The sequence below is a fragment of the Aptenodytes forsteri genome, unplaced genomic scaffold (genome assembly GCF_000699145.1).
Source record: "Aptenodytes forsteri isolate BGI_AS27 unplaced genomic scaffold, ASM69914v1 Scaffold2, whole genome shotgun sequence".
Classification (NCBI taxonomy): Eukaryota; Metazoa; Chordata; class Aves; order Sphenisciformes; family Spheniscidae; genus Aptenodytes; species Aptenodytes forsteri.
In genome coordinates, this window is record NW_008795695.1 from 16581005 (window position 1) to 16594318 (window position 13314).

A 13314-nucleotide genomic window follows, 5' to 3' on the forward strand; every position below is an offset into this window, starting at 1 on the left:
CCGGCGTCTGGGGGGAAACACGTATGCTGACGTCAGAGATTAGACGGGGCAACCTTGCTGTCGTCACCGGCATGGTACAGTGCTGCAGTGTTAAGCAGACAGACTTTTTCAGTTAATAAATAAGTTTTGGCCCGTGGTTTGTAGTTTTCAAACATTTGCTCGGTGCCCAGACAGCAAAAACCTCCCTTATGTTCTGTGGGATTTAATTTTATGAATTGGTAGGATCTAATTTCCAAACTGGCGGCTTAGGTTTCAGTTGTGAAATTAATGAGATACGAAGGACATTTGTGAATTAAGTTGTCTGGTTTTTGTATACATTGAATTACAAATATAGATATTTTTTCATGTTAATGCTTCTGAAAGAAAAAGAAATTAACCAGAGAGCTCCACTTTGGCACGAGTGCCAAAGACATCACTGTAAGCATGCTTGAATATGCAGCATGGCTGGCTGGCTGGAGAGTAAAACTTAAAACAAAATCATGTTTTCAGATGCCTTTTAGGATGTCTATGGTTGTAGGTGTGCCCTTTCTTTAAATCTGACTGCACAAAGGCTTGTTTATAATAAAACGGTGAAACACATCTAGAGAGGCAGTACATACAATTCTATACATGGCTGCTGAACACGGTACATAAAATAAGATGTCATTTGCAAATATGGGAAACTTGTGTATTAAAGAATCATTTCAAAGTGAATATCAAATTTACAGTGTAGGAGAGAACTTTGGGTTTTGGAGCTGGGGTGCTGAGTACTGATGAGAATGAAACATCTCAGTGTATTTATTTTCAATGAAACAATGTTACTATCAAATTATATATAGTTTTACAGAGACAGTCTAATGTTACTGTATTTTTGCTATCATAGCTTACATGTTAACAGAAAGTCTGCAAAGAAAAGGTTTGGGTTTTTTCTTTGTTTTCTTTTCTAAAGAATGGTTCGGTGCTTAAAGCACAAGTTTTGACATTTTAAAATACAAGGTGTAATTGTGCTTTGCCACATTGTCTGCATGGCTTTTGGCAAATTATTTAACTTGTGAGGTCATTTATTTTCCTGTAGAATTAACATTTTCTGTGTCAAGCCACATGCTTGACCAAAAGGTGAATGAATAGTTAACATTTTATGTTTTAAAACAACAGTGCTGACACTTTTGAAAGTAGGAAGAATTGAGACAACTAGACAGATTACAAGGGTGGAAGAGTTGTCTGCATTTTTTGAGGGGGTGTTTTTGTTTGAGGTTTTTAGATCGTGGTTTTATGGTCAAAGACAGTTGTGTCAACCCATGTTTTGAAGGCTAAGAGTTTTGATTTTAGGGGGCCATTTTTAGAGCACATGTATCTTTTCAGATGGGTGAGGAAGAGTGGTCAGTTTGGAGCCTGTCACCTCTTTACAGTGTGTGTGTGTCTCTCTCTCTAATCCAATTTGGAAAACGTGTTTGAATTCAAGTATAAACATAAGTGAGAACTCTTTGTCTCAATCTGCTTTCAGGATGAGCTTTTTATTTTACCTTCTGGGGGCAGTTATTCAGAGTTCTTTTTTCTTTCTTTTACGCACCTAGTAGTTTTTCTTAGAGGGTAGTGATAAAGTACATTAGTGTACTTTAAAACAAATTATTGTATCTGTGGTGGGTTGACCCTGGCTGGATGCCAGGTGCCCACCAAGCTGCTCTATTACTCCCCCTCCTCAACTGGACAGGTAGAGAAAAGTACAACAAAAGGCTCATGGGTCGAGATAAGGTAAGGGAGATCACTCACTGATTACTGTCACAAGCAAAACAGACTCGGCTCGAGGAAATTAATTTAACTTATTGCCAATTAAAAATCAGAGTAGAGTAATAAGAAGTAAAACCAAATCTTAAAACACCTTCCCCCCACGCCTCCCTTCTTCCCAGGCTCAACTTCACTCCCGATTTTCTCTGCCTCCTCCCCCCGAGCGGCACAGCGGGACAGGGAATGGGGGTTGCGGTCAGTTCATCACATGTTGTCTCTGCTGATCCTTCCTCCTCGCTCTCTTCCCCTGCTCCAGCATGGGGTCCCACCCACAGGAGACAGTCCTCCACAAACTTCTCCAATGTGAGTCCTTCCCACAGGCTGCAGTTCTTCACGAACTGCTCCAGCATGGGCTTCCCACGGGGTCACAGCCTCCTTTGGGCACATCCACCTGCTTCAGCATGGGGTCCTCCACGGACTGCAGGTGGATATCTGCTCCACCATGGACCTTCACGGGCTGCGGGGGGACAGCCTGCCTCATCATGGTCTTCTCCACAGGCTGCAGGGGAATCTCTGCTCCGGCTCCTGAGGCACCTTCTCCCCTTCTTTTTTAACTGACCTTGGTGTCTGCAGAGTTGTTTCTCTCACATATTTCTCACTCCTCTCTCTCCCGGCTGCTGTTGCGCAGAAGTTTTCTCCCCTTCTTAAATACGTTGTCACAGAGACGCTACCACCATCGCTGATGGGCTCGGCCTTGGCCAGCAGAGGGTCCGTCTTGGAGCCGGCTGGCATTGGCTCTGTCGGGCATGGGGGAAGCTTCTAGCAGCTTCTCACAGAAGCCACCCCTGTAACCACCCCACTACCAAAACCTTGCCACGCAAACCCAGTACAGTATCCTCAGAACACAATATGCCAGCAACAATATGCATTCTGTTGGGAAATTCATGGAGGCTAAGAATAATCAGAAGGACTATGATGTGAACCTGAAAATGAAGTAGTCTTGGTGAAACAGAATAGAAGAAAATGTTTCAGCCATTTTTTAAAAAAAGAAGAAGATGGGAAACTAAAATGTGCAATTGAATTAATAGGAAATGACTATTTCAAAATGTATGAGGCAAAATTTGTTTTCACTAAAATTGACCTTGTCTTTTTGTGTTTTAGAATCAGGTGCTGTTTTCACATTTGGAAAAAGCAAATTTGCAGAAGATATTCCTAGCAAGTTCTGGTTCAAAAATGACAAGCCTGTACATATATCATGTGGAGATGAACATACTGCTATTGTTACAGGTCAGTATTGGAAATGGAGTATATGATAAAAGGTTATATATTTGGACAGCTTGGAAAGTTATGATTCTTATTTGAATCCTGAGGTAATATATCAAAAGGGGTTGTGGAGAGGAGAGGGTACTCTTCTGTGGGGGCTATTGGATGCCTTTGAAGTTAGTGTGAGGTCACTGAAGGTTTTCATGAGGCATGCCCAAGAACTGTCGTGAGTGAATCGATAATAACTGAACGTATCACACTGGATTTAAAGTAAGCATGACTTTGTTCAGCTTGAATGTTTCCTGTGAATCTGACAGTTATTTAGTAGACAATCTTAAATATAGAGGTTTCTATCATGGAAGTAAACAGTATCTGTTGAACACAGTCAACAAGTTCACTAGGAATCTGCCTGAAACAACAGATAAAATTGTATCTCTGAAATTTAGATTTGAATTACCGTTAACTGTCAACTGAAAATAACCCTTGAAAGGGCAACTCAAAAAACTTCAGAAAATCCTACTAAAATCAGAAATAAATTGCAAAAGCATTCAAAGAAGCTCAGATGCAATACAGTGAGCAGTATTTATGTTCATTTTCATTTTTTTGAGATAATAGAAGCAATACTCATTGAAGAACTTGTTCAATTTATTTTACGTGGAAGGGACTACTCTTTTGTTGATGAGCACGTGTGTCGATTGTATTGACAATCAACTGCTGATAGAAAATAAGACTTTGTTGTTATGAAGTTTATATGCATATTTTCAGGGCTTTTTTTATTGGAATGTATTTATTCCTCATCAATGCCCATTTGGGCATTGCTTATTAAATAATTTCTTGAGGGTTTCTTGCTATGTCCCCAAGCAAGGTTGAAGATGCTGGATTTTTAGAATGAACAATTCCAGGCATGATAAAAGAAGAGTGTAGATTTCACGGACTGCAGAACATCTTGAAGTGAAATTGTATGATGAATTTTTCAAGCCTAACTTCATAGAAGATGAATTATCTGTGAATAGTTTGTGTTTTGAACAAAACTTGACACTTTTTCTTGGATTGAACCAGTTTATTAAATTGCCTGTTGCATAAAATTAATCAGAATATAACCTGGGGCACTGTGAAATTTTCCTTTTGAAATTTTTTTTTTTATATATCCTTTTGTATGCCCACACCCAGTTTGAAATAACATGAGTACAATTCTTGGTTTAGACTAGTCAATTTAAATTGCCTCGAGTTCCCCCAGCATGTGCCTGTGCCAGCACTGTTACCCTAATCAGCAACAATCCTCTAATTCCCTTGTCACTGTAACAGTGGCCACTTAGATAAAGCTTTTGAAGAAGTCAACTTGCATAGGTTTGCATGCAGCACCGTTTCTCTACTATCTCCCCTTCTCCCTGTTATTTTAAGATATACAGCATGTTTCAGAAATGTCTCTGTAGCTGGCTTTTGCTGTTGTAGTGTGCAGATATGTCACCAGGGAAACTTCTACATAATCAGATCTTTATTTTCTCAAAGCTTTTGAGGAGAAGGAACTGTAGAAGCATGAGTACAGAATTTCTTTGGTACCAAAAGGTTTTCTGGGACATTGTAAAGTAGAGGCAAAAGTGAGGGTAAAATACTGATCAACAACAAGCAAAGGTAGAGAAACCGCAAGCGTTGTACAAAAAAGTGAAGAAGGGGAAACGGAAAATCTTTTTTCCTCATTTGTCCTTCACACCTGTGCATGCCCGTGTGCACCGCACATTTCTGCTGTTAGATGGAGTTGGATGATACAGTGGAATTACAGCCCTTGGTGAATGACACTGAACTGCAGTAACACCTGGAATAAAAGCTCCAGAAGTGCATGCCGATAATGAGTTTACTGAGAAGGGTACAGACCTTGTGGGAAACCAGGAGCTTCTTGAAATCCAGCTGAATGTGACCTGGAAGAGATAAAAGACAAACATCACTGAGAAAGGAAAAGTATCTCAAGCAGGTGTGTGTCAATGCATGTTTCATTTTATTTTCAGTCTTTATTTACAGGTCACAAAATTCCCCCCTCCTTTTTTTTTTCCCCACCCCCTGGAAGAGGTAGTGGGACCTATGTATGTAGGGGACAGTGGGAATATGAGGTAGATTCAAACCTGATAGAAGTATATCAGTTTTACACTAACATGTCTCAACAATCATAAGTAAAACAATCACCCAAACTGATACAAAACATGCCTTAAAGCTGGTTTGAGGCAGGAAAGACAGCTACATCTAGCACTGAATCTTGACTGAATGCAAACGAAGAAAATGTACAGGAACTAATATTTAGCATTCAAATAAAATACTAAGAAATTTTCAAATACTTCTTTAATCTAATCCAGCATCAGTATTCCCACATGACTTTTAGGAGGAAAAGTGTAAAGTAAATATAAAACACTCTGTTCTTTGGCTTTCCAGGTCAGGAGTTAGAGTCCAAAATTTTATTTACATACTGTGGCTGTATGTTGGAATAGAAAGGACCAGTGATAGTTACTTGCTGACTTTGAGTTGGCTTGCTGAGCTAGTCAGAGAAACGTTTCCTCCTCCAGTTTTGGAGTTGGGGATTGAAACTTGTGTTTCTTTATTCATTTGCTCTCTACCTTTAGCACAATCTTCATTAAAATACTCAAGCAGGAATTCTTTTAAGCAGTTGTCATCTTTAGTTCTTTAATGGAGTCATAAGCAGTATACCTTCCGGCATCACTTGTAATATATTTAATAACGTTTCTTGCCCCATTTCTATATTTTTTGGCCCAAGAATACTGACAGTCCACTCCCTGCATCTTTTATAACTGCAGGCTTTGGAAGGCAATTTATTCATCCTCTTGGGAGTTGGTGTGAAATAAGTGACATTATGCATATTTTTAAAAATCTCCTCCCAATACTTTTCCATTAATTTTCTTTTCTACAAAACACTTAAAAGTTAATAGCTGTCTTATTGTTTATTTGCCTTGATTAGAATATCCTAGGCAGCTTGCCCACATTTGATCAAAGAGACTGATCCTGTTCACAAGGGGGAAAATGACGATGACGGAAGACACGTTTTCTGAACTCGGCTCTGGAGAGAAGTGAAGCCCCCAGTGCAAGAGGGTAGAAGGAAAGAAAGAAGTTACCAAGTGTAAAAGGAGTGAAAAGAGGTGCATATGGAACCACAAGAAGATAGTATGCTCATAATTCTGAGTTTTGTAAGGCATTAAACATTCAACAATTTACACCAAAGGACCTTGGAATCTCTCCAGGTCTTTGGATGCCCGATTCCTTCTATTCTTTCTGCCTACCAGCAGGCCATCAGAACATGGCACAGTATCTTTTACGTCAGCTGCAAGGGGAACATGAGAAGGATTAGTACATGTTTGTGTTGATCTTTGATATGTGTAGGAGCAGGCAACATACTGTGCTGGTTTTGTTTGTGTGATGCTAATGTCCTAAGCATGACTGTTCTTATTGCTCAGTAAAGCTTTTATTTTGAGAATATCGTGACTTGCCGAACAAAACTGATGTCACTCCCATTTTCATGAGATGTATTTGAATTGTATATGAATTTTAAATGAACTGTTAACATAGTTTATTCACAAAATAGCACAAATAAATACAAAAAATCATGGTGCCTGGCATATGATACTCTGTCCAAAATATTCGCTTTTAAGTTTTCTTCAGGTATAGCTTCTCGACAGAATCTTGTAATAAATTCTCAAAGTCTGTACATTGTCTCCCCATTTTATTTCCCTCCCACACTAATATAATTTAGAAAGCAAGGAGGGGAATATGTAAAACATACCTTTAAACATAGATGATAGGAACACTTGGCTGCCTGCTATTATCACGAAGCATGTCGAGGATTTCAGCTGGTATTTCCCAGCTGCTGAATGAATGCCTTTAGTAGCGCTTCATGAACCAGGGGAGCACATGACAGATGGGGTTCCCAGGAATCACAGTTGTGATAGCAGCTACTCATATGAGAAATGTACTGGTTAGGAGACGCTCTTTTCCTGAAGTGTCTCACAAAATCCCCGGTTCCTAAAGATGTAAGCATCTTGTGGCTTCCCTAATAGCCCTGAATTAATGTTGGTGAAACATCTGCTGGTGATAAGGCAATGCATACATACTTTGGAGAAAGACTCCAGTCTTGTGTGAGGATGAAGGTGGAGACTGGTGTTGGAAGTATATTTTCATCACCCAAACAGTCCTAGTAGTCCCTTTCTCTATATCCTGTTGTTTCCCTTCTGCTGCCCAGAGTCATAATCTTACTCTGCTGGACCTGTCCTCTGCCAGCCATTCCAGATGGCAGATGGCCACAATCTCTGTACATTAGCACCAAAGTGGAAGCAAAAAGACAAGCGCAATCAGAGTTTGCAAAGTTTTGAAATGTGATCCTTGCCTATCTGTCTGCTGTTGAATTAGTTCTCATTTCAGTGCATCTGTGGTGATGACTGGAGATATCTCAGCATGCAACTGTGAAAATAGGGCCATTTGCATACAAAATTCTGTGGTGTTTCCTGGCCAGCTTAGATTGCATCATGTCTGTTCCAAAACCTGATTTGCTGTACAGACCCAGAAATGTTGCTTCATTACAGGCATTTGTTTAGGTTCCTCTGTAGTGCCTATTAGTTTTCATTCACTGTCTGAATTACCTGCTTCCCAGTTTTCTTTTTTTCTGCTACATTGCGAAGCGTTGGAAGCCTGAAATTATAAAAGGCTGTCATTCAGTTGTAGAAGAATGTAAAAAAATTCCTCTCATCTATTAAGCTCCTTGACTTACAAAGCAATGCCTGAGAATTTAAAGACTGGTATAAGAAACAGCAGATTATAGGATGAAAAGCATGACCTATTGGAATTTTGAACGGATAAAAGAGACTGTGCTTAAATTGAATTACGGCAGCTTGGCATCATATTCCCACAGGAGTACTACTGTCTTACAAAGGCAGTTCAAAAGTATAAACCAAGGATACAAGGAAGCATATACCAATATAGGATGCCATTTGCTAATAAAAATTCTTTCTGTTAAGGTGCGTTTTGCTCTCAGTGACGGACAGCTCTGCATGCGTTTTGACGTGATTGCATTATCAAAATCAGGCTGTTGATATAAATGCTACCATCCCTGGAGGTATTTAAAAGACGTGTAGATGTGGCGCTTAGGGACATGGTTTAGTGGTGGACTTGGCAGTGCTAGGTTAACGGTGGGACTTGATGATCTTAAAGGTCTGTTCCACCCTAAACAATTCTATGATTCTATCAGTAAAACACCATGAGTGTGGACTTGACCTCAGACTTTCTTCCCTTCCAACTTTCTTGGAAAGTCATATTGACATGTAGCCCCATGTTCCAAAAATTGTCAAATCTAGCAATTTGATTGGGACTTTAGGTACTAGTTATTGTTAGTTGTTGTTGGTTTGTTTGGTTTTTTTAACTACGTGGTTATATTTAAGAAAATAAATGGATTTTTTTTAACAAAGTAAGTATTTTTGGTATATTTTAAACATTTCAATATCGTATTTCAAAGTCTCTGTAAATCAGATTCAGAACCTTCACTGGCAACCTACAGTACTGAAGTACAAACAGCCATAATATTTTGGCATTATTATGTGGAATTGCTGTTATGCATTGCGATCATGTGATAATTGTTGATGGCTGGGGTGACAAAGTTTATTTATGTGACAGCCTCGTGATGGAGTCTAACTCACAAAGCTCTGCAGAACTTCATCAAAAGTAAACAAACTCCTTTTAACAGTTGTAAAAGGTGTTTGTTTTGACAAATCAGTTTCTATTGTTTTGCAAAGATTTCTGTTGGAACAAGGGTTTTATCTTTGGGTGTGAACTTCACAGCTTTACCAAAGGTGGTAATTTTAAAAATTGAAATGAAACAAAATTAATTCATTTTAAGGTATTGTCAGTAGTCAGTTTTGGCTGTCTAATTTGCATGCCTGATGACAAAAGTTTCATCTGTTCATATACCATCCTCTTCAAAAAACACCGGTTATTCGGAATTACAACAGTTCATTGTTATAGTGGTCAAACCTGCAAGTTCAATGACACGTCATACCAGTTTCTGAAATACGATTCTAGCATTGCTCCTGTTGAAGATTTGTAATCTAATGTTTGCATTTAGGTTTACAAAACTCCCTGGCTGCATGGTGTTTTTATGCATTCCTTCTTTATGTGCAGAGTAACAATTTGTGAACACATCTGAAAATTTATCAGAAGCTATGTTCTGTAGAAGTGCAAATTTGTAAATCACTTTAAGAGAAGACATTTAGCGGTAAAAGAAATAGCCCCCCCAAACAATAAAATAAGCTGAATATTACAAATTTGTGTTTGTATTAATTATATAGCTGCATTATTCATTCCTGTCTTTGGGGTAGAAAATGTGGGTGCTCAGTTAAATGTGCTGTTATTTTATAAGTAGGCCTATAGATACTGTGGTTTCTGAACTGCAGGGTCTGTCCAAGAGCACATTTTATTTTCTGAAGAGCACTTTATCTGTGCTGTAACTAAAGGAGAGGGTGTTTGTTCTGCTTTTTGTCCCTTCTTCTGGCTGGGGATTTCTTACTTGAACAATGCAATTACTACTTTTTTACTGAAAAATCACAAGGACGTTAATTATTGAATTGCCTAATCTTAAACCTTACATTAAAAAGGGAGTAATAAATAGCACAGTGTGTGAATGACCATCTTGTCTTGTATGAGGTATTCAAACATTTGTATGGATTCTGACTGTGCATTTTTTTTCAGGGAATGGTAAACTATACATGTTCGGCAGTAACAACTGGGGCCAATTAGGACTAGGATCAAAGAACACTGTCAGCAAACCAACATGTGTTAAAGGTTTGTTTAATTTTTCTTTTTTTGTCTTTTTGAAAGGAGACCCTTGTGAAAAGGCACTTTGTAAGATGCAGTTCCAAGATAACTGATTCTGCCTTCTTTACTCATCCTGTGTAGCACATTACTGCACAAGCTCATAAAGGTAGCTTAAAAAGATCCCTGATTGATTTTTCCATCAGTTCCAGATTCTGGGTCCTTTTGTGTCTGAAGATTACTTCAGATACATAGAATCCTGTCTTTTCTGAGGTCTCTCATTTTATGTAATATTTGCCTTTTCTGACAAACCGTATGTTCATTGTGACTGCAAAGACATTAATCAGATGCTTGGTCTCTGCAGCATTGTCTATGCGTTAGAAATCAGACTTCCAACAGCATTGTGTAACCTTTGTATCACTTTTGTCTTGTCACCTTTATAAATGAAAAAATCTGTCAGGAACTTTCTACAAGTACTGCTGCATTTTTAGCCAGTATAAGAAGTGCCCGAGGGGGCATAAATGTTAATATATTTGTATGAAGCAGTAGAAGAAATGTCCATATTCTTTCATGTGTTGTAAAATATGTTTTCATTGCACTGTTAATCTTCTTGATCTTTCCTAGCCGGTTTTTTCTTGTCAACCAAAACTAAGTTAATACTTTTTCCCTATCCCCTTGCTTATGTCAAGTCAGATCTATCCCATTAACACATTTCTTTCCACCAGTAAATGTTTATCCTCATCCTTTCTGCCAGGAGATCGATCTGTTAGCTTACTGTTAAAAACAAATTATCCTGCTTGTTCAAACTCTTTTCTTCCTGATTTAGTTTATTCTACTGTCCTTTATCTGCTCCTCTCTCTGTTTCACTTCAGAGGGAGAATGCAGCTACTCTCAGGTTCATATCTTCTGTCAGCCATGTGAGAGATTGATTCTTACCTTGGCTTAAATGGATTGGGTGTCAAGTTTTCTTTTTACTGTCAAATTGCAATGGAGAATAAAAGATGAAGAGAAGATGACTGCAATTCAAACCAGACCTGGCATCCATTGAAAAAAGTCACAAGGGGGGTATCTTTCTTCTCTTGGCAGTAGACAGCAGGAGAAAGTCCTGGAGCTTTTCTCACAACTTTCAGTCATCACTTGGCTTTGGGAGTGGGGTTGCAAGGACACATTTCAGTTTCTGCTTGGGGCCAAATGGTTGTGGCTGCATGTTTTCTGAGAAAATATCTTCTGGGACTTGACTAGAGACTAATGAAATTGGTTATGAAAAATTGCCAGCAGCATTGTAAATATAGCATGGCTCACCAAATACAATTGATTAGCCTAAGCGGGAGGAAGGTTAGGGAGCACAGGCTTCTGAAGAGCTGATTAAGATCATCTCTGAAGCTGGAGGCAGAGTTTTGGGATATAAAACAGCAGGAAGCCAACATTGGAAGTGTTACGGTTCCAGCCTGGTGGTAGTGGTAGGTGTCGGATAGGATAGGCAGGAACCTGAATTTGGACAATTTATGTTTGTGTCTGTGTGATAGACCAAAGACAGTTCATGCTTAAGTAGATAGATTTATTCAGTTACTTGGTAGAAGGTAAAAGGGACTTTAATCTGAATGTTATGGAGCTGATGAAAGTTGATTTGGAAGGACTGAAAAAGGGTTTGTGAAAGGAATGATGGTTGTTGGCTTTGTCATGGACTAGTGCAGTGGAAAAGCAATTAAAGATGCATTATGTAAAAATAGTGCTGGTTTAAGAGCATTGTATAGGGCACATGGACGTGGCCGAGAGAAGGTAAATTGTTGGCAACGATCAGTAATTGGAGAGAGGATGGAAAAGTCGGTGAGATTTTTTTCTTCTGTTTCTGAAATGGAGTGCACTTGCCATGGGAGAAAAGGCACCTCTGTATTCTCTCTTTCCCAACAAAATAACTCTTGACTCCTCTCAAATACATTCCCAGTCTTTCACAGTGACCAGACTGCAGAGAAGTACATGCGGTGGGTGGGTGGTAACTGAGCTGAAATTGAGACAGGATGGTATATGCAAAAATTTTAGGCACTAGTCCAGATAGGACTGTCTTGGCAATTGAGTTTGGTGGTCAATAAGAGGGCAGTGCAGAGCAAAAGTCAAGCAAAAAGGGTAGCTGTGCATAATGAAGGAAGATAGGGATGATAAGACAAAAGAACGGTATGATTTTAAAGATTTTAGATAGTGGGAAAAGCATAACAGGAAGTAAAGAATAGTACTGTTACTGAAAACTAAGCTTTAAGCATGCATTTTGTCCTGCAACTTGATATATTCTTTGAGGCATATCCCATAAATGGTAAATTCTGGGGAATGTGGCATTGGGATGAAGTAGCCATCATCAAGTTAACCTGAGTGTCAGCTATAAGTTTTTAAGGTCTACATCTGTTTTCTTGTCTTGGGGGAATCCTGATTTAATAAGTCATGTGCTAGGTTTAAATGGGCAATGAATCTTGTAATCATTCTGTTAAAAATATGAAAAAAATAAGAGCTCCCTCTAGAGCATAGAACATTTTGTTGTTGAACCAGCTATCAGCTTGTTTATAACTTTTCCCCCCCGTTTGGCTTTAATTCATAGCTTTAAAACCAGAAAAAACAAAACTTGCTGTTTGTGGAAGAAACCACACTTTAGTTTACACAGGTATGTAACCTATATTATATACATATTAAAGATAGATTTCTTCCTTTGCTTTCATGCAAAATTACATTAGGAACCTCAGGAATGTTGAGGAAGGAAAAATAAATGAAAATGGGACTGTTAAAACTTGGGGGTTTGATATCCAGTTCTTTGAATACTTGATTTATTCTGAGCCAATGCATTTATAAAATAATGTTATATAGGAGTTTGCTAGCAACAGACAGATGAAAAAATTTCTTGCTGGCATTTGAGGTGTGGTTAACAATTATCAATATTTCATTTAAGCCCTGTAAAGGTATACTAGTATTTTTTATATATCGGTGCTCAAATTTGCCTTTGACAAGTAATTTATCTTTATTAGTGTGAAGTTATATATTTGAGTAAATATAATAGAACTGAATGTTTTCAAGTCTTCAAATTTTGTCGCATTTTGGTTAGACAAAGTAGTCTGCTATTTCAATGACAAATTGCTTTATTAAGCTATAAATAAACAAACTGTAAATTTAAACTAAAAAATAAATTTTTAGAGAGACAGTATACAGAGAGTTGATGCAAATTCTTGTCATGCTTCTAAAATTTATGTAATGGAATAGACATCTTTCTGGTTGCAATCCTTTAGCTTGCAGTAATGTTATAAAGAGGATTGTTTGATTATTAGGAGGTTTATATATGTGGAGACCCTAAGCACTGTAAATAAGACTATTAGAATAAAGCAGAACATTTTAATAACAGTTGTGTATGCAAGACTGCACAGGGTAATATTAGTCACTTTTAGTGTACACGCTGGCTAGATAATTTGTGGCTATTTATATAGCTAGGGCCATTTATAATTTGTATGTCAGTTGCTTATCACATTTGTGTCTGGATTTGTGTTATTAATGGGCCTTATCTTTTTCATCATAGAT

At 38.2% G+C, this 13314-nt stretch overlaps 1 protein-coding gene across 1 annotated transcript in view; it reads left to right on the forward strand.

Annotated features, from left to right (window-relative positions):
- The window catches only part of RPGR (retinitis pigmentosa GTPase regulator), a 69088-nt gene that overhangs the window by 3163 nt on the left and 52611 nt on the right, over positions 1-13314 (forward strand). Inside the window, exons 3-5 of the mRNA XM_019473078.1 lie at positions 2866-2991; positions 9700-9792; positions 12350-12412. Of these exons, the coding sequence (XP_019328623.1) occupies positions 2866-2991; positions 9700-9792; positions 12350-12412 (282 nt within the window). The remainder of the gene's footprint in view (positions 1-2865; positions 2992-9699; positions 9793-12349; positions 12413-13314) is intronic.